This window comes from Ranitomeya variabilis, chromosome 2 (assembly GCF_051348905.1).
Source record: "Ranitomeya variabilis isolate aRanVar5 chromosome 2, aRanVar5.hap1, whole genome shotgun sequence".
Classification (NCBI taxonomy): Eukaryota; Metazoa; Chordata; class Amphibia; order Anura; family Dendrobatidae; genus Ranitomeya; species Ranitomeya variabilis.
In genome coordinates, this window is record NC_135233.1 from 1,018,435,419 (window position 1) to 1,018,457,106 (window position 21,688).

At 41.0% G+C, this 21,688-nt stretch overlaps 1 protein-coding gene across 1 annotated transcript; it reads right to left on the minus strand.

Moving 5' to 3' along the window:
• Positions 1-5,913: 5,913 nt before the first annotated feature.
• Positions 5,914-9,708, minus strand: LOC143810138 (C-C motif chemokine 24-like). Its single transcript, XM_077293030.1, has 4 exons — positions 9,587-9,708; positions 9,037-9,142; positions 7,320-7,397; positions 5,914-6,154 (listed from the first exon to the last, which is right to left on the minus strand). Exons 1-4 carry the CDS (start codon positions 9,654-9,656, stop codon positions 6,124-6,126), a joined length of 285 nt encoding a protein of 94 aa, XP_077149145.1. The 5' UTR covers positions 9,657-9,708; the 3' UTR covers positions 5,914-6,123.
• Positions 9,709-21,688: the final 11,980 nt, after the last annotated feature.

Here is a 21,688-nt window from a genome sequence, read left to right on the forward strand (position 1 = left end):
GGGGGGCATACTCGTTGGCGACGTCACTGGCACGGGGCCCCTCAGAGTACGCAAAAGTGTCACTGCTGGTGGGAGGCGCACCCGCCGTGCAAACACACCGCTGTACTTTGAGGGGCCCTGTGCCAGTGCCAATGCCAACGAGTGGGCCCCCCCTGCTTGCTTAGGATTACAGCACTTGCAAACTTGACATACTTACCTCTCACTGCTCCACCGCCGTGACGTAGTCCACGTTTCCTGGGCCCACTAAAACCTTGAACCAGCCCTACCCCCCACAACTTTTGCCAAATGACCCCCAATTTCCAATGCCCAACTATTATTATAAAGTTAATTAAGATTGACAAGCTTCAGAAACAAGAATGGATGTTTTTGGCATTAAAATGGGCACTGTAGGTGTTTTCCTGGCCTCCACTCACTGTCGACTATGCTTCCCCATTGACTTGCATTGAATTTCGTGTTTCGGTCGATCCCCGACTTTTAGCGATAATCGGCCGACTGCACTCGACTCGACTCTGGACAAAGTCGGGTTTCGCAAAACCCGACTCGATCTTAAAAAAATGAAAGTCGCTCAACCCTACTCGTGAGTGTTCATCCACATCCAGTTGCCGGACACACCGTAATCCGGGTTGCTTTGCTTGCAGGGCAGCTAAGTGTTTATGTTTTGGTTCCATCAGTAATGGAGCGAAATAATTTCGGTCATACACTACAGGCACCAGTTTTAATATTAACTGCCATGTAAATTGCCACTCTAGCTATGTAATTTATCTGATCAAATGTGGTTGTGGGCTGCAATATGTCGGGCGGACGATACAGGCTATGCATGAAAGGATGAATAAACACCGTCAGAACATCCGGAATGGGTATTTAATGCATAGTCTGTCAAAACACTTTCTCGCAGTACATAATAGGATCCTAAGTTCACTAAAGCTTACCATCATAGATCAGATACCAAATGATATGCCTGATCGTTTTACCAATTTAGTAAGAAGAGAAAGTTATTGGATTTTTAAACTCGGCACACTGGCACCTGAGGGGTTAAAACTCATCACTGAAAAAGTCACATAATGGCTGCACTTTTGCCCCGTTCTCACATTTTATTGTTTTTATTCTATTTGATTTTATATTATTATGCTATATCCTGTCTTTTTTACCCTTTTTTGATATACTAGATTGTGGCCCGATTCTAACGCATCAGGTATTCTAGAATATGCATGTCCCCGTAGTATATGGACAATGATGATTCCAGAATTCGCGGCAGACTGCCCGTCGCTGATTAGTCAAGGCAACCTTTATGACATCATCGTCGCCATGGCAACCATTATGACATCTACGTTGACACTGTGCCCGTCGCTGATTGGTCGAGGCCCAGGCGACCTCGACCAATCAGAGACGCGGGATTTCCAGGACAGACAGAAAAACCCTTAGACAATTATATATATAGATATGTTTTTAAACTGCGTTTGCGACTTGTATCTTAATTAATCATGTGATCCCATCTAATCATGTGTTCCGAACAATTGCTCCTTAAATCTTATTGGTTGGTGCTCCTTTATATACTTACTCTGGCCCACTCTCTGTATACTGCCACCTGATGAAGACGGAGCTGTTCCATCGAAATGCGTTGTGGATTTTAATGAACAAAGAAACTTTTAATCCTTTCATCTGTGTTCTGTGCGCTCCCATGTGACCGGAGTATCCTGCAACTCACAATCCTGCAGTTGGACACTCAACCAGGAATGTTCACATTTCCAAAAATTATTGGCAAACACTACCAAAGTGGCATCAACTTCACCACAGTATAAATGGTATAATAGGGTCCCACTGGTCTTCCACTACGCCCAATCCAGTGTTCACATTTCCAAAAACTATTGGCAGACAATACTAAAGTAGCATCAATTTCACCACAGTAGAAATACAGGGTGGGCCATGTATATGGATACACCTAAATAAAATGAGAATGGTTGGTGATATCAACTTCCTGTTTGTGGCACATTAGTATATGGGAAAACTTTTCAAGATGGGTGGTGAGCATGGCGGCCATTTTGAAGTCGGCCATTTTGGATCCAACTTTATTTTTTCCAATGGGAAGAGGGTCATGTGACACATCAAACTTATTGAGAATTTCATGAGAAAAACAATGGTGTGGTTGGTTTTAATGTACCTTTATTCTTTCATGAGTTATTTACAAGTTTCTCTTTGTTTACAGCCATTGACATGTTGCAGAGGTAAACACGTGAGGAGCGGATAGAAATTGTGTTGATGTCTGGTGAACGCAGTAACCGGGTCATTGCAGCAGATTTCAATGTAAGACACCCTACGCAAGAAAACTGTCACCATGCCCATGTTATTTAGGTGTATCCATATAAATGGCCCACCCCAAAATGTTTGCTTCATCACTGAATGTAATGTTCTGTGTAAATTGAAGGTCCTGTTCAAATTTTTGTTTTGCTCATTCTGCAAATTCTGTGCTCCGATCTGGGTCATCCTCGTTAAGATGCTGCAGCAGCTGGATTTTGTAAGGGTGCCACTTGTGAGTAGCTGATATCTGCCAAAGGGATGTTCGACTGATGACAGATCGGCGCGCTGAATTTGCTGAATGGGCAAACAAAAGCCACAGCAGCCACAGAACCTACACTAAAGATATCACACAGTGCAGTACGTGACATTAATGCATCACACAAAAAAAATGAAATATCACCTAGTCTGTACAGTCTGCGATTTGGGTGCAAACATGTCTTCAGCGCTGCTGGTGGTGTCCTGACAGATAAGCGCAGCCGGCTGTCCCGTGAAAGGGTAGACCGCCTAACTTTCATCAAGATGAACAAGTAATGGATCTCCAAGGTCTTTTGCACCCTTAATTTTATTTGAGGAGTAGGTAACTGTCACTTTTCCAGATTCTTTGTTCCACCAGTAACGTGGAAAACCCCTATATTTCCAATGACAGATGACGGACTTGAGTTGTGTCTGGTTTTGCAGCAGTATTTGCTTGATTGGCCTGGGGTATTGTCAAGAGGAATATGACACACCAGACCCAACAATGCAGATGAGCTGAAGGTTGCTAACAAAGCAACCTGGGCTTCCATAACCCCTCAGCAGTGCCACATGCTGATCGCCTCCATGCCACTCCACATTGATTCTGTAATTGATGCAAAAGGAGCCCCGACCAAGTATTGAGTGCATTTACTGAATATACATTTCAGTAGGCCAATATTTCAGATTTTAAAATCATTTTTCAAATTGGTGTTATAAAGTATTCTAATTTACTGAGATAATGACTTTTGGGTTTTGATTGGCTGTAAGCCATAATCATCAACATTAATAGAAATAAATCCTTGAAATAGATTACTTTGTTTGTAATGACTAATATGAGTGTCACTTTTTGTATTGAACAGCTGAAATAAATTAACTTTTTGATGATATTCTAATTTTGTGAGAAGCACCTGTATCTAGGTTTGCACAAGAGTGATCTTTCTACAGATCGATCATCATCAAGTCGCTATAGAACGTGATAAGACGGCTTTGTCCTTCGGGTCACTAACTCACTGCGATTACAGCGCTACCAGATTTATATCATGTTTTATGTTTGACTACATTCACACACTAAATTATGCTTTTTGCAAAAAAAGTTTTCGTATCCCTATATTTTGAGAGCTATAATTTTTATATATTTCTGCAGATGGAGTCATGTGATAGCTTGTTTTTTGCGTCTATGTTTTTATTGGTATCATTTTTGGGTATATAACATTTTTTGATCACTTTCTATTCCGATTTTTGGGATGCAGAATGAACACAAAACAGCAATTCAGGATTTTTTTTATTGCCGTATTGTTTAAATATGGTAAAAGTGATAAGGCAGCTTTATTCTTTGGGTCAGTACGGTTACTGTGATACCATGTTATTTTTTTTTATGTTTTGGCACTTTTACACGATAAAAACTATTTTATAGAAAAACAAATTGTTTTTGCATCACTTAATTCTGAGGGCTATCACTTTTTTATTTTTCTGCTGATGGAGCAGTATGGCAGGATGTTTTTTGCGGGACAAGATGTCATTTTAAGTGATACTATTTTAATTTATATTCGACTTTCTGATTACGTTTTATTCCACTTTTTTTGGCAGTATGATGAAAAAACATAGATTTTTACCTCGTTTTTTATTTTAATTTTTTTTTACTGTGTTCACTGAAGAGGTTAAAGTGTGACAGTTCTATAGGTCAGACGTTCCAGATGCGGCAATAGCTAATATGTGTATGTTTTTTTGTTTATTTTGTTATTTTAAAAAAATATTTTTGTATGCAATTTTTTACCATTTTACTTTGACCCTCTATGGGGCTTTAATTTTTTTTAGTCTGATCTCTGATATAATGCATTTCAATGCTCCAGCATTGCAATGCATCATACCTGTCAGTGCTGCACTTACAGAATCCTTTTAGACCATGGTCTAACAGCCTTGCTGTAGCTGACTGACCTGGAGGTCATCATGATGACCTTGGGTTGCCATGGCAATGATCAGGCTCACAAAATCATGTTGCTGGAGTGTCACCTCCCACTTTTAGCCTTCTAAATGCTGTGATCGCTATTGTTTGCGCCATTTTGGGGGTTGAATGGTCCAGGGCATGCAGGCACTGCTCTTGGCCGTGACATCTGGAGCTCCAGGTTTAACCTACACTGACACATCAGCAGCGATTGTGCTGGCACATCTCCTGTGCCCAAACGATCACCGTAATGTAAATATATGTAACTTTGGGTGAACCCCCTCCCGACCAGAGGTTAAACACAAAAGTTGTGTTTTTAATGGCAAATTGTTCCTTATTTTTGTGCATTTTTTGTGTACTGCAGTGCATGAGACTTGCACTGACAAAGCTTATTAGACCCTCTTTATAGCTAAAACTAACGGGCCACGATACTTTGAGGTCATCAGATGGCCTTGGGTGCGATTGCAACTATCGGCACCTGTGATGACGATTGCGAGTGTTGTGGGGGGCGATCATGTTAACGATCCCTCTTTCAACCACTTAGATGCAGCTGTCGCAATTGACAGCAGCATTTAAGAGTTAATCGGCCCAAAATCATTGGGGGCTGGTGCCGCAGAATATCAGCTGTCATATACAACTGACATTCATGTCATTTTTGCCCCCTGGGTGGTGCTACACTCTTTTTCATCACCACTACGATAAAGCAACAATGAGGAATAAGGCCATTTAATGGGCACGTTGAAAACACGTATTGACAATCATTAAAGGGTTACACTCCACTCCAGGATTGAAGTTGCAGTATTTATCGATTTAGAAAAAAAAATGCTATTATTTAGGTTTTGTGCTGGTACTGCAGTATATCACAAATCAATGGATTCAAAGTCACACTGACTATGCAGGTTCAGCACCTCACCAATCTCATTTCAATCTATGGATTATTATTCACAGACTGCTTACCACTCTCAACGCCAATGTGCTTCACTAGTGCAATAGTACAACAATCCAGTTTTGGTCTTATTCTCTCACTATGTGGAATGAGCTGTGCGCTCTGACCTCCTATCCATACACTGTAAAATCATAAAATGGCACTGCTTGACTGGCCCTGATCTTTTATACCGGCTGTGATAGTCATCCTTGATTGGCTGTGCTTTGTTATAATAGATGCAGGGCAATATGAGGAGACATGAATAGTCATGGCTGATGTAATTAGCCCTCTATGTCACTCTTCAGCAGTGTGTGAAATGGCATTGAGCTTTCTTTTTAATGGAACTGTAGGAACCGAAGTTGATTCTCCTCAGTTCGATCTGATCATCACTACTTACTGGACAGCATTTGCTATTTACGGATATGCAGAATGAAGACGAAAACTATTGAAAATCCTATATAACTATAATTTCTATTCAAATACAAGAGTGCTGTTTTTAAATAGAAGGAATGATTTTATAATAATGCACATTTATTAACACAAAAACAACATCCATTTAGAATTGAAATAAATACTATATTTTTGGCACAATATTAGGAATACATTATCAAAAGAGCAAACTGCCCTAAAATTAAATATCTATAAATTATTAGTATTCATTCTTTCTCTGCAGTGTCCTTGTAATTAGCTTTCCACCGTTGAGTGCACCTTTCTTATTCTTCCTTTTTCACTCGTTATTTTCTTGTTCTTTCTTTTTCCTTAAAATAAAAAAGTTTCCCTTTAGTACAATACATTATTATTATTATTAATAAAATGCTAGTAAAACAACACAACCCTGATTGGAACATGCAATAATACAGGAGACTGTACTGTATATATTATTTAAACCCCAGAGAAACAGTGAAACGATGTCTCAATTAAATACATTTTTTAATTATTCAAATGACAAGAAAAACCTAAAAGGGGACACAGAAAACGGCTATAAATAATATAGTTCAATATAAATAAAGGTAAAAAGCTAGGCATAGTAGTAGCAGCAAATAATGGTCATAACATAAATATATGAATAATAAACTGGTGCTCAATGCCTATACTTTGAATACCTACTTAGTGACAATAATGTTGGCGTGCGTGGGTGTTTCGCAGATCTTCGTCAGGAGCAGTGGTAAAATACTTTGTTTAGCAAGAAGGTGTGGTCCTGTGTGTTACTTTTGAGGTAGTGGGTGACTAGTTGTCCCAAACAGAGCTCCATAAATTTGATTAATATGGCAAACTTAGACCTCACTCAGATGTCCGTGAATCTCATCTATGCCCTATCCATAACTTTCATGGACAAAACGCATACCCAGTAAATTCTGCGGTGCAATTTACATGACCTTGTTTTTTTGCAGACCATGTGTCTTCCAAAAAAATCACATTGTCAATTTTTGATTGGCGTCACGGATTAAAATTACCCATACATGTCTATGGGCCAGTGAAAAATAAGAACAGCTACAGATCTGTGTGCTGTCCATGATTAACATTGCCATGGATAGGAGAAGCTATGCAAACGTTTTTTTTCGTCTGTGAATATTATTGATGAAACACTGACGGTAAAAAGCCAAACACTCATGAAAATGGGACCAGTTTTTTTGTGTACGTGAAAGATTACGGATGTCTATCTGAATGAAGGTTGCAACTTTCTGACCACTATTGTGTATACTAAGAGAAAATAAGAAGAGAAGCACATCATAGAGCAACCATTTAAATCAATAATAAAAAAATATATAAGCAATAAAAAAATATACAAAGCAATTATAGTTTGAAGAAATATGTATAGATATGTGGAGATTTAAAGTGGAATTCAGAAGTCGGCAAATTGTGCGATAAACTGCTAACAAGATCCGAGATTTTTAATTTAAAACTAAATGACTCACAACCTACCTGATTTCCTTTATTTTTGAATTCACCCAGGGAACGCCAGGAGTGGAGCAGATAATTTTTCCTTTATTGGTGATGAATCTAAATGGAGCAGATATTGTTACACATTTATTATCTGATCTATTTATCTATGTAACCTAAGATTATCTATCTATCCATCTATCTATCTATATATCTATCATCTATCTATCTATCTATCTATCTATCTATCTATCTATCTATCTATCATCTATCTATCTATCATCTATCTATCTATCTATCTATCTATCATCTATCTATCTATCTATCTATTATCTATCTATCATCTATCTATCATCTATCTATCATCTATCTATCCATCTGTCCTATACAGTATATCCAATATTATTATTAATTAGTTGTATATCTAGGCAGGGTATTTTGGGTTCTGCCTGAAAAAGCAGAGCTCTAAAGATTAATTACAGTGACACTGAGGTCTAAAACAGCATCAGATTTAGAGGTGGAAATTGGATTTAAGCCTAATAAAGTGAAAGAGATAATCCACAAAACATCACCCATTGCCCTCTCCCTTTACTAGATTGGATAGCTTGTGCATTACATTTTCCCAATAATGTGTAAAGCCAAGGCAGTGGTAAGGTCTAGTCCATCGGATGGGTCCTGAATACCTTAAAACTAGTGAACTGGTTTAAACCTTTAAAGGGAATTTGTTAGCAGGATTTCATCCCCCCAAACTATTTATGTGCATGTAGCTCTTTCAAAGAGACAAAGAGAAGTTCAGCAATACCTTTACATGGTCAATCTGTGCCTCCGTTACTGAGAAATCAGAGTTTGAATTAATATGCAAATAATGCTGAAGGTAGGTCTGAAGCTTCTGTCACTCCAGCTCTATTCCTATTCTCTATTGACTGATATCTCATTTTCCTGACATCACACAGCATGGGCCGGGAATAGAGCTGGAGTGAAATATGCTTCAGATCTACCATAGATCCCTTCAGCCTCATTTGCACATTAATTTTAAAAAAAATGATTTCTCAGTAATGAAGGAACAGACTGGCCATGTAAAGATATTGCTGGACTTTTCTTTGATATAGCTACATGTGCATTTAAATAGTATAAATCCTGCTGACAAATTCCCTTTCTACAAAGCGTACTTTATTCACTTTAAAGTATATTTTCGCGTCAGATTTTTGTTCAGAAATATCTGAGATTGAAAATGATTTAATTCATCTGAATTGATATGTTTTGCCGTTAATTCCTGCAAGTTCCTTCAGATGTATGGAACAGTTTGCGGAAATGTACACCATGTATCAAGACACCCTTATTTTAACAGCTTAGTATGAGGAGAACCCTGTTTATTTAGCTCCCCCCAGCCAGTACTATTGATCAGGTATCATAGATGCTACTATGTCATGACAAATGGACTTTATAGTAAATGGTGATATGACATACAGCAGAGGTGTCAAACTGCATTCCTCGAGGGCCGCCAACAGGTCATGTTTTCAAGATTTCCTTGTATTGCACAGGTGATAATTTAATCACCTGCACAGAATGATTCCAGCACCTTGTGGAATGCTAAGGAAATCCTGAAAACATGACCTGTTGGCGGCCCTCGAGGAATGCAGTTTGACACCTCTGACATACAGTATGTTACTATGAAGAATTACGGTATGTAATATTTGGTTAGTTTTATGTACAATGTTATTTCAATTTCTCAAAGATTGTTCACTTTTCCAATACTCACATCACTGCATCAACACATGGAAGATCTTCTTTTTGGATGATGAAACTTTCAATCGCATCCCTAGGTTTGCCTTTTGAGACCTTGGTACAGCAGGAGCTAAATGTGCCTGTATATTAAAATTGGAACAGAGTGAGAAAGTTTGAATTCTTACTAGATATTCATGACAATAATTCATATAAAAAGCCAAAGGTTTCCAACCAATATAGCTGTTGGATATGGTGGTCAACTTACTGGCTTGTAGAGCTTGTACTGTGATCCCTAAACTGATCCTACATCTAGATATTAGGTTATATACTTATACAACCAAGCTAGGTAATAAAGATGAACATTCATGATTTGTGAAAAGCAGAAGACCAAATGGGATCAACTGTAGCGTGTTCGGGATTCAGTAATGTTTATAGGAACATATTATCATTGATTGGAAAATCAAATCTTTCTCTACAGCATATGATAAATATAATATATATATACAAATAATCTAATATCTCCTATGGAATCGCATCATAAAGTCTTGTAAAACTTTTACAGTGTTCAGAATAATCCTACTTACCAAGGGAAGTTTTGCACATTGCGTATGTGGCCAGCAGGGCTAAGCACAGCAGTACTCTCATTGTGCACATCTTTGTAGGTTTTTGTTCTTCTGTATGTAGTGTCCTCAGTCGTCCACGCTGAGCAGCTGTGCGGTGTGATTTTCACTTGGCGGCACCTTCTTTTTAAGACATGTAAAGGGGAACTTCGTGAGTCAAAAAGGAAATGATTTCATTTTTTGCATGCATCAGTGACATCAGCAAATTCAGGTGAAATGAGTTCAATGACGATTCATTTTTTTTCTTTACAAAATTAATGTGCAAAAGTAATAATATAAGCATTTAGTTTCCAACTCAATTTGGAGCTACTTTTTATAAACTCGGATAAGGAGGATTAGTTAAATGAGATACTCATAGAAAGAAAAAACTAATACCATAAAAAATGATCTTTATTAGATTATATTAAAATAATATAATTTTAATATAATCTAATAAAGATCATTTTTTTATGGTATTATTTTTTTCTTTCTATGAGCATCAATTTGGAGCTATCTTTAACTATTTTTTATAGAATGAAAAAGTCGAGCTCCATTGGCTTCAGTGGATGCCTGTTATGCTCAACTATGCTTAATGGGATACAGTCTGAAATATAGGAAGAAACCAGTGTATCAGGGTGAAACTCATGTAAATACATTTGAGTTCAGGATGCCAGCGCTGCTCTTATCCAAGGCCATACTCACTTTAGAGGAATCCAATATGGCTGATCATTGTTCCTTGTAAACTGCATACAGCAAGAAGGTAATGCAAACTAAAGCGGAAACACTTGCCTTAGGTGGTTAGGAATGGTGGTACCAGAGTTCTCCTGTAACTTGTCACATTTTTATTTTTCCTATGCTATCTCCTGTACTAAGCATTGTTTAGTAGAAGGGTTTTTGAGCAATCAATGGGAGTCTCGGAATCCAGATACCCACTGATCTGGTTGCAATTTAAGGGGCAGTAAAATGTACAAAAAATATTAAAGATTTAATTATTGAATTACTGCATTATTTACTAGTTAAGATAATCGAACCATTTGAAATTTAATATCACTTGCTTTGTGAATTTTCTCAAAGCATTACATTAGTGTAAAGGTACCTTCACACGAAGCGACGCTGCAGAGATAGCGACAACGATGCCGATCGCTGCAGCGTCGCTGTTTGATCGCTGGGGAGCTGTCACACAGACCGCTCTCCAGCGACCAACGATGCCGAGGTCCCTGGGTAACCAGGGTAAACATCGGGTTGCTAAGCGCAGGGCCGCGCTTAGTAACCCGATGTTTTCCCTGGTTACCAGCGTAAAAGTAAAAAAACAAACAGTACATACTTACATGCGTCCCCCGGCGTCCGCTTCCTGACACTGACTGAGCTCCGGCCCTAACAGCACAGCGGTGACGTCACCGCTGTGCTTTCACTTTCACTTTAGGGCCGGCGCTCAGTCAGTGTCAGGAAGCAGACGCTGGGGGACGCGCAGGTGAGTATGTACTGTTTGTTTTTTTTACTTTTACGCTGGTAACCAGGGAAAACATCGGGTTACTAAGCGCGGCCCTGCGCTTGGTAACCCGATGTTTACCCTGGTTACCAGTGTAAAACATCGCTGGTATCGTTGCTTTTGCTTTCAAACACAACGATACACGGCGATCAGACCGGCGATCGCAGGATCCTGATCGCTGCTGCGTGTCAAACTAAACGATATCGCTAGCGAGGACGCTGCAACGTCACGGATCGCTAGCGATATCGTTACAAAGTCGTTTCGTGTGAAGGTACCTTTAGGGTTAATATCAGTTTACTGTAGTGTTGGAGATTTGTGATGTAATTTATGATATGGCCAGTAGAGGGCAGCGGAGAGGGGCCAGAGATAGAGCATGGTTTTTTTGAGGTGGTGGTTGGTTGGGAGGAGTAAAAGAAGAAGAGTCTGGGTGAAAGTGAAGCTGCAGATCCTTGGAGAAAGTTTGGATATGGCTGTGGGGCTCTGGATCTGTTGTTGGTGAATGCGTTGTTCAGCTTAACAAGGCTGACTCGGTGAGGACAACCAAGTACACAGCATCTTGTGCAAGGCCACATGAAGCCTTACCTCTAAATACATAAGGAAGCCCTGCATTGGAGAGATCAGCATTCCCTGAGAGCTTTAAGATGGCATTTCTATCGCTAAGGACTTAGGAAAGCTCTGCGTTGGAGAGATCGCATTCCCTAAGAGCTTCGAGGTGGCGTTTTTTAGTATTTAGAACTCAGCCCAGCCCACCAGAACCCTTCTATTTCAACTTCAGAACGTACCTGAACTATCTTACATCTGAATATATACGTGCATATATAAATAGCCTTATAGAGGTCCAGTTAGTTAAGAGAAAAGGCCTCTTCTGTAAGAGAAACTACAAAAACTGCTTCAAGTAGGCGATTACTAAAGTACTGGCACAATACTGTTTTCTTTTTGATTTATGCATAGAACGGGTTAATCACATTATATTTTGCTTGCATAAAACTGTTAATTCTGTTTGTGTTCCTGCGTTTACTCTTAGTCAGTGTTATTGAGAGTACTGTAACTGGTGCCATATTTATTACTTATACTCGGCTTACCTACCATCCCATCAATTGTTTTATAAACGTGTTGGTAGAAATTCATATTGTATTATCTAATCTTTGTGCCTGTCTGCTGATTGTTGCTGTACCCCTCATCTTGTGGCCGTCCCTCATCCAAGTTTCATTAGCAAAACTGCAAAGCCTCTAATTATCATGAAAGTTTATATATAATATTCAGAGGTCTCTTAGATGTGTATTGAACCCATTTTGAGCTCTTCAATGCAAACAAAGCCTTCTTAATGTCCATATGACCTTAACCTATCTGGATAAGGAAAATGGACAGTAACACTTGGTAACCAACAAGCCTAAATCCACAGTATCAGCCTTTTTAGTATACCTAAATTGTAAAAACAGCCCACAAATTATCAATTTTGAATGGCAGATGCCTCACTTGCTGATATTTATACACAGGCAGTGCAAATGGAATAAGCAGTGGCTTTTTCATATGGGGTGGTGCACAAATTATCCCTTTTTAGAGCGTTTCAAAAGCCTTTTTTGATAAATGAAAAAGCAAAAGCTGATTCACAAGGTGTCTAAAAATGTTCTCTTTATTTAGAGTGCAAAAATAGTTGTGCTCAGCACTTTTGAAAGTGAAGAAGTAGTGGTAAAAAATATATTCCCTCTTTGGAATCCGCAAAAGGTTTCCTATTCTTAAAACTAGTAAACAATTACAAATGTTTTTATGCAAGCATTCCAAAAATGATCCCTCTTTTTTCAGGTATACAAGATTTCTCTCGTGCATCACCCCTACTCTGAAACTCTCTACCCCAACACATCAGACTGTCGCCTACCATGGAAACCTTCAAAAAGAACCTGAAGACCTACGTCTTCCAACAAGCCTACAACCTGCAATAACCACTGATCCACCACACCACTGCACAACCAGTTCTATTCTCACCTACTGTATTCTCACCCATCCTTTGTAGACTATGAACCCTCGCAGGCAGGGTCCTCTCTCCTTCTTTATCAGTCGTGACTTGTATTGTTTAAGATTGCTGTACTTGTTTTTTATTAGGTACAGCCCTCCTCATATGTAAAGCGCCATGGAATAAATAGCGCTATAATAATAAATTATATATTCACCTAAATAAAATGGGAATGGTTGGTGATATCAACTTCCTGTTTGTGGCACATTAGTGTATGGGAGGGGAAAAACCTTTCAAGATGGGTGCTGACCATGGCGGCCACTTTAAAGTTGGTCATTTTGGATCCAACTTTATTTTTTCCAATTTCTGTTGAAATAACAGAAAAAATATCTGTTTCATCATGTCAAAGATAGTGTAGCTGCTGTTCCTGTTGATGTTGCCTCGACTATTCGTTGTAGGACTAACACTGGCACAAGTGGGGAAGCATTGGGTCTGTGATGATTGTATATGTTTTTTTTGGTCAGACGTGCAGTTTGTAGGCGTCCAGTCACTGAAAGTTTCGCAGATCAGGTATCACACAGCATAAGCAAATGGAAGAGCCAGGCAAAGCGCCAGAATAGAGGCTGCTATTTTTAAGGTGTGGAGGGTCAATATCCATGGTCCCTTTCCAGTCTGAGAATACCAGCCCTCAGGGGTCTGCTTTAGCTTGGCTGGTTGTCAAAAATGAGACCCCAAGCAGTTTTTTTTTAAAATTATTTAAGTAATAAAAAATACACTGTGGGACCTGTCTATTCTTCATAACCAACCATGATAAAGTTGACAACTGGGGGTTGCAGCCCGCAGCTCTCGAATTTGTCTGTGCTGGTTAGAGAGTAGTAATCTCATCAGCCAATGCCTGTGACAGGCGGTAACCTTTTTTTACTGCCAGTCACATCTGCTGGCTCACACACTGTCATCTGACAGCATGGGAACCACAGCTCTCTGACCGGTGGGAACGATCTTACTGCCAATCAGAGCCACCAGTGTGTTTCTGCCTGGTTCTCATTGTTTCCTGTTCAGGGCAGAGCAAAGTACTGCAGTGCACAGGCACCAGAAAAGGTCAGAGAGGCCTGGCACTTGCGCACTGCAGTACTTTGCTTGGCCCTCAACAGGGCAGATAAAGTACGCCTGCGCCGCAGCATGAAGGCTAGAAGAGGCCGTCATCCTAAGAAGATGGGAGGCCCCGGACCAGACCGCGATGCCCATTGTACCGGGACCGCCCCTGGGTGAGTATAATCTAACCTCTTTTTCTCATCTTTTAGGATACATCGGAGGCTTATCTACAGCATTCCAGAATGCTGTAGATAAGCCCCTGATGCTGGTGGGCTTAGCTGACCTTCGATTTTGGGGGTGACAGGTTCCCTTTAACAAGCATGACAGATCTGAGCCTCCACCTGTTCCTTATTCTGCTGTGTTCTCAGCCTCTTCCTCCCGCTCACTATTAACATTGCTACCTGACTCCCTGCAAAGAGATGATGTTTCAGCAGCATCACCAGCATCAACGAGCATCATCCTATGGAAGTGTTCATCTTTCCATCCTCTAAACCCTCGAGAGAAAAAGGCGATACCCCCCTACCTAACCATGAGCCATGGTCCTGAATGACAGCATTTACAAATTGGTGGGCCTTTGAAATGGAGATGATTAGTTTAAAAAACAGATGGGTGTGGAAGTCCCCCAGTATGTTTTTCCCAGCCACCACTACTATTCCAGGTGGGCCATCCCTGCCCTGCAGACAAAATAAGATGTGCACTGCGCAACGCCATCAGTGGCAAGGTCCTTATAACAACTGATACATGGACAAGTAAGCACAGCCAGTGACATAACATCTCTCTAACTGCACACTGGATAAATGCATTGGTGGCTGGGACATAGGCAGAAGGTGTTCCAGCCCATGTCTTACCATCACTGAGGATTGCTGGACATCTCTCTGTGCAAGTTGCCTCCTCCTACGCCGCTTCCTCCACCACCTCCTCATCCGGTCACAGTAAGACCTGCACCATCAACTTCAGAACAGCCAGGGGCAAAAGACAGCAGGCGTTCTTAAATTCCTCTGTTTGGAGGACAATTCCCACACCATGCAGGAGCTGTGAACAGAGATCAATCAGCAGACAGAGCATTGGTTGGTGCCTTTGAACCTCAAGCCCAGCATGGTGGTGTTTGATAATGGGCAGAAACTCGTAGCAGCTCTGGGCCTAGCTAGTTTGACACACATCCCTTTCCTGGTGCATGTGCTGAACTTAAGAACTTCCTGAAAAACTACCCACTAGTGTTGAGCATTCCAATACTGCAAATATCGGGTATCGGCCGATATGCGCTGTATCGGAATTCCGATACCGAGTTCCGATATTTTTGTGATATCGGAAATCGGAATTGGAAGTTCCCAGTGTATGGTTCCCAGGGTCTGGAGGAGAGAAGACTCTCCTCAGGCCCTGGGATCCATATTCATGTAAAAAATAAAGAATAAAAATAAAAAATATGGATATACTCACCCCTCCGGCGGACCCTGGACCTTAGCGGTGTAACCGGCAGCCTCTGTTCCTAAGAATGCAGTGAGTGTACAGGACCTGCGATTACGTCGCGGTCTTGTGATTGGTCGCGTGACCGCTCATGTGACCGCTCACGTGACCGCGACGTCATCGAAGGTCCTTCACTCACTGCATTCTTAGGAACGGAGGCTGCCGGTTACACCGCTAAGGTCCAGGGTCCGCCGGAGGGGTGAGTATATCCATATTTTTTATTTTTATTCTTTATTTTTTACATGAATATGGATCCCAGGGCCTGAAGGAGAGTTTCCTCTCCTTCAGACCCTGGGAACCATCCAGGATACCTTCCGATATTTGTGTCCCATTGACTTGTATTGGTATCGGGTATCGGTATCGGCGATATCCGATATTTTTTGGATATCGGCCGATCCAATCCGATACCGATACTTTCAAATATCGGACGGTATCACTCAACACTACTACCCACATATGTCAGAGCTGCTGCTGAAAGTGCTTTCGGCACTCTCACCCAGCTGCTGCTCATCTATCTGTGCTGCAGCGACACTTCTGCCTTCCCGTTCACTGGCTGACATGCAACGTGGTGGAACTCCACCTTTTACATGCTGGAGATACTGTGAGAGCAACGGCAGGCAATACTGGAGTTTCAGCTGCAGGAGGCACGGCTGAGTTGCTCTGCAGAACAACAACACTTCACCACCAATTTGTGGGCCTCCATGAGGGATGTGTGTGCCATTTTGGGCTGCTTCGAATCAGTATGGTTAGCGCTGATGACATCATCAGCAGCATTACTATGCCACTTATGTGTCTGCTGGAAAAAACAATTCACGCCATGATGTATGAGGTGGTGGCACATTAGGAAGAGGGGAGGGGAGAACAGGGCCAATTCACACCATTAATACACCTGTCATACACAAAGGGATTGGAAGGTGGGTTACTGTCCCAACAATGTCCAAGTATCCAATTGTACAGCCAGGGCACAGTTTGGGAGGATGATGATGATGATTGATGAGGAATAACCATTTACACAGCAGGGTGGCACTCAGAGCAGCTCACGGGCATCACTGGAGCATCGCCTGGGGGATACAGAGGACCCAGACAATACACCTCCCACCGAGGACATCTTGTTGTTGTTTGGCTGCCTCCTCCCCAAATGAAAAACCCAAAATATTGTGTTGGCTACCTCCTCCACGGCCTCTTCCACTTACACCACCACATCCATCTCCTCTACTTCCTCCTCCTGTTGGACCATCACCCCCTGGTTGTAGCTTGTTATTGTATTTTGGGTTCATTATATGTTCTTTTTAAGTCAGTTCCCTAAAAAAACAAAACACAAAAATCACAAACCGTGTTGGATTGCTCCTCCCTTGCCTCTTCCACCTACAACACCATGTCCACTTCTTCCTCTACTTGGACCTGCGCCTCCTGACTTCAGATTGAAAGTTTTAGTTTTGTTCATTCTAAGTTGTTTTATGTCAGTTTCATAAAAAAAGAAAAAACTGGAAAAAATTCAAATCAAACAAAAAAACAATGTTGCATTATTCCTCCCTTACCTCTTCCACATAGGCTGCCACGCCCACCTCTTTCTTCAATTGGACCTATGCCCTCTGGTTCTGTTTTTTTAAACACAAAAAAGAGTAAAAATAGCAATGTTAGATTACTCCTCCCTTGCATCTTCCACCTACCTCACCACACCCAACTCCTCCTCAAACTCCTCCTCCACTTGGACCTCCACCTCATGGTTGAAGATTATTGTTATTTATTTTTTTTATTCTATGTTATTTTAAGTAATTTTCCTATCCAACTTTGTTTGCAGGTTACTTGTCTTACTCTTACTCCCATTCAGCTTCCTTTTGCAGCCCCCTAGCCCTTACTATGACCATTTTACAGCCATTTTAAAACACAGAAGTTTGGGTCGCCTTTTAGCCCTTTATTACCATTTTGGTAGTATGCTTCAGGTCATTGTCCATTTGGAAGACCAATTTCTGCCCAAGCTTTAACTTCTGCCACATCTTCTTTTCTCATGATGCCATCTATTTTGTGAAGTGCACCAGTCCCTCCTCCCACAAAACAACCCCACAACATCATGCTGCCATCCCCGTGTTTCACATTTGAAATGGTGTTCTTAGAGGCTTCCAAGTTTTTCCCTTTTTCCTCCAAACGTAACGATTGTCATTATACCCAAAAAGTTCAATTTTAGTTTCATCAGACCACAGGACATGGCTCCAAAAATGAAGCTATTTGTTCATGTGTGCATTTGCAAACATTAATCTGGCTTTTTTTTCCTTTTGAAGTAATGGCTTCTATATATTTATACATATATTGAGCAGTGTATATGACTGTGACATATATATACATATATACTCTGCCCAAAAATATAAAGGAAACACTTAAACAACACGATGTAACTCCCAGTCAATCACACTTCTGAGAAATCAACCTGTCCAGTTAGGAAGCAACACCGATTGTGAGTCAGACGACAGGTAGCAGTGTTAAACAATTAGTAAGACATCCCCTATAAAGGAGTGGTTCTGCAGAGGGTGACTACAGACCATTTCTCTGTTCTCATCCTTTCTGGCTGTTGTTTTGGTCACTTTTGCATTTTGTCATTGCTTTCACCCCTAGAGGTACTGTACAGTAGCATGAGGCGGTGTCTGCAACCCATAGAAGTTGCTCATCCAGGATGGCACATCAATGCGAACTGTGGCAAGAAGAGTAGCTGTGTTTGTCATCACAGTGTGCAGATACTACTAAACAGGCCAGTACCCCAGAGGACAAGGAGGTGGCCATAGGAGTGAAACAACCAAGTAGCAGGACCTCCTCCTTTGTGCAAGGAGGAACAAGAGGAGCAGTGCCAGAGCCCTGCAAAATGACCTCCAGCAGGCCACTAGCATCCATGTGTCTGCTCAAACTCTCAGAAATGGACTCCATGATGTTGGTATGAAGGCCCAATGTCCACAAGTGGGTGTTGCACTTACAGCCCAACACCATGCTGGGTGATTGGCATTTGCCAGAAAACACATTGGCAGATTCGACATTGGTGCCCTGTGCTCTTCACGGATGAGAGCAGGTTCACACTGAACACATGTGATGAATGTGACAGAGTCTGGTAACACCGTGGAGAATGTGCTGCTGCCTGCAACATCCTCCAGCATAACCAATTTGGCAGTTGGTCAGCAATGGTGCAGTGAGGCATTTATTTGGAGGGCCGCACATCCCTTCGTGTGCTAGCCAGAAGTACCCTGGCTGCCATTAGGTACCAGGATGAGATCCTCAGATCCATTGTGAGACCATATGCAGGTGCAGTGGGCCCTGGGTTCCTTCTGATGCATGACAATGCTAGACCTCATGTGGCTGAAGTATGTCAGCAGTTCCTGCATGATGAAGGCGTTGATGCTATCGACTGGCCTGCCTGTTCCCCAGACCAGAATTTAATCCATCACATGATCTTGGACATCATGTCTCGTTCCATGCACATATGGCACATTGCACCACAGATTGTCCAGGAGTTGACTGATGCTTTAATCAAGGTCTGGGAGTAGATTATTCAGGAGAACTTCTGCCACCTCATTAGGAGAATGCTCAGGCATTGTAGGGATGTCATATAGGCACGTGGAGGCCACACACACTACTGAGCATCATTTTTTTGTCTTGAGGAATTTCCACTGAAGTTGGATGAGGCTGTAATTTGATTTTCCACTTTGATTTTCAGTATCATTCAAAATCCAGACCTCCATGGGATATTAATTTTGATTTACATTGATCATTTTTATGTTTTATTGTTCTCAACGCATTTCACTATGTAAAATCTAAAGATTTATAACTGAAATACTTAATTCAGTGATATCTAGGATGCGGTATTTTAGTGTTCCCTATATTTTTTCAGCAGTGTTCATATATATCCATACATACACTATACATACATGACTTCCCTGTCTGTGACACACAAGCCTAGATTTCAAAACTTATTTTTACTAGTGACAGTGTATTAAGCTCTCGTGGTTTGCAATTGAAGTGTGTGTGAAAATAAAAAAAAGTTGTAATTTAGGTTCTGCTTTAGGCTATGTGCACACGCTGCAGACTGGTATGCCGATTTTTCCGCACTGATTTTGATAAATCCGCAGGTCAAAAACACTGCGTTTTTCCTGTGGATTTACTGCGGATTTACCGCGTTTTTTGTGCGGATTCTACTGCGGTTTTACACCTGCGTTTTTTTAATATGGAGCAGGTGTAAAACCGCTGCGGAATCCGCACAAAGAATTGACATGCTGCGGAAAATAAACCGCTGCGTTTCCGCGCGATTTTTTCCACAGCATATGCACAGCGGTTTTTATTTTCCATAGATTCTCTAACTGTGGAATGAGCTGTGCGCTCTGATCTCCTATACCTACACCGTAAAAGCATAAAATGGCACTGCTTGGCCAGCCACCATTCTTTAAACTAGCTGTGATAGCCTCCCTTGATTGGTTGCACTAGACCATGTTATATGGTAGATACAGCGCATTATGAGGACGCCAGCCTGGTCATCACTAACATCATTAGCCCACTTTGTGACTCTGCAGCAGTATGAGAAATGGTACCAGGCATTTTTTTTATGGAGTTGCAACTGTTGGAATTCGCGGTAACCTACAAATTTCAAGAAATTCATGGAGAGGACTGTAATTTATATTGTAGGTACAGTTCAACTGTGAGAGACAGAATCTTAAACAAATCCAAAAAATCACATTGTATCATTTTTACATAAGTAATTTGTATTGTATTACAAGAAATAAGTATTTGATACGATAGAAAAACAGAACTTAATATTTGGTACAGAAACTTTTGTTTGCAATTACAGAGGTCAGATGCTCCCTGTAGATCTTGACCAAGTTTGCACACACTGCAACAGGGATTTTGTCCCACTCCTCCATACAGATCTTCTCCAGATCTTTCAAGTTTAGGGGCTGTCACCTGGAATTATTGAGCTTCAGCTTCCTCCAAAGATTTTCTATTGAGTTCAGGTCTATGCCACTCCAGGATCTTGAAATGCTTCTTACAGAACCACTCCTTAGTTGCCCTGGCTGTATGTTTCGGGTCATTGTCATGCTGGAAGACCCAGCCAAAACCCATCTTCAATGCTCTTACTGAGGGAAGGAGGTTGTTGGCCAAAATCTTGCGATACATTACCCCATCCATCCTCCCTTCCATACGGTGCAGTTGTCCTGTCCCCTTTGCAGAAAAGCACCCCCAAAGTATGATGTTTTCCCCCACCATGCTTCACCATTGGTCATTGGAAAACTTTAAATCTGCCTGGACATGTGCTGGTGTGAGTAGAGGGACCTTGCGTGCCCTGCAGGATTTTAACCCATGACGTAGTAGTGTGTTACTAATGGTAATGTTTGATCCTGTGATCCTAGCTCTCTTCAGTCCTCCCGTGTAGTTCTGGGCTGGTTTCTGACCTTTTAGAGAATCATCCTTAACCCAAGAAACAAGACCTTGCATGGAGCCCCATACTGAGGAAGATTGGCAGTCATGTTGTGCTTCCTTCATTTTCTAATAATTTTGCCAACAGCTATTGCCTTCTCAGTAAGCTGCTTGCCTATTGTCCTGTAGACCATACCAGGCTTATGCAGGTCTACGATTTTGTCCCAGGTGTCCTTGACAGCTGTTTGGTCTTGGCCATGGTGCAGAGGTTGGACTGTGATTGATTGAGTGTGTGAACTGGTGTCTTTTATATAGGTAACAAGTCCAAACAGGTGCAAGTAATACAAATAAAGAGTGCAGAGTAGGAGGGCTTCTTAAAGAAAAACTAACAGGTCTGTGAGAGATAGAATTCTTGCTGGTTGGTAAGTGATCAAATACTTATGCAATAAAATGCAATTTAATTATTTAAAAATCATACAATGTGATTTTCTGTTTTTTTTATTTTTAGATTCTGTCTCTAAAAGTTGAAGTGTACCTACGATAAAAATTACAAACCTCTCCATTCTTTGTAGGTGGGAAAACTTGCAAAATTGGCAGTGTATCAAATACTTATTTCCCCCAAGGTACATAAAATAAACATAAAGACAATTGGAAACCCCATATAACTATATTTCTACACAAGTATGAGAGCTCTGATATTAAA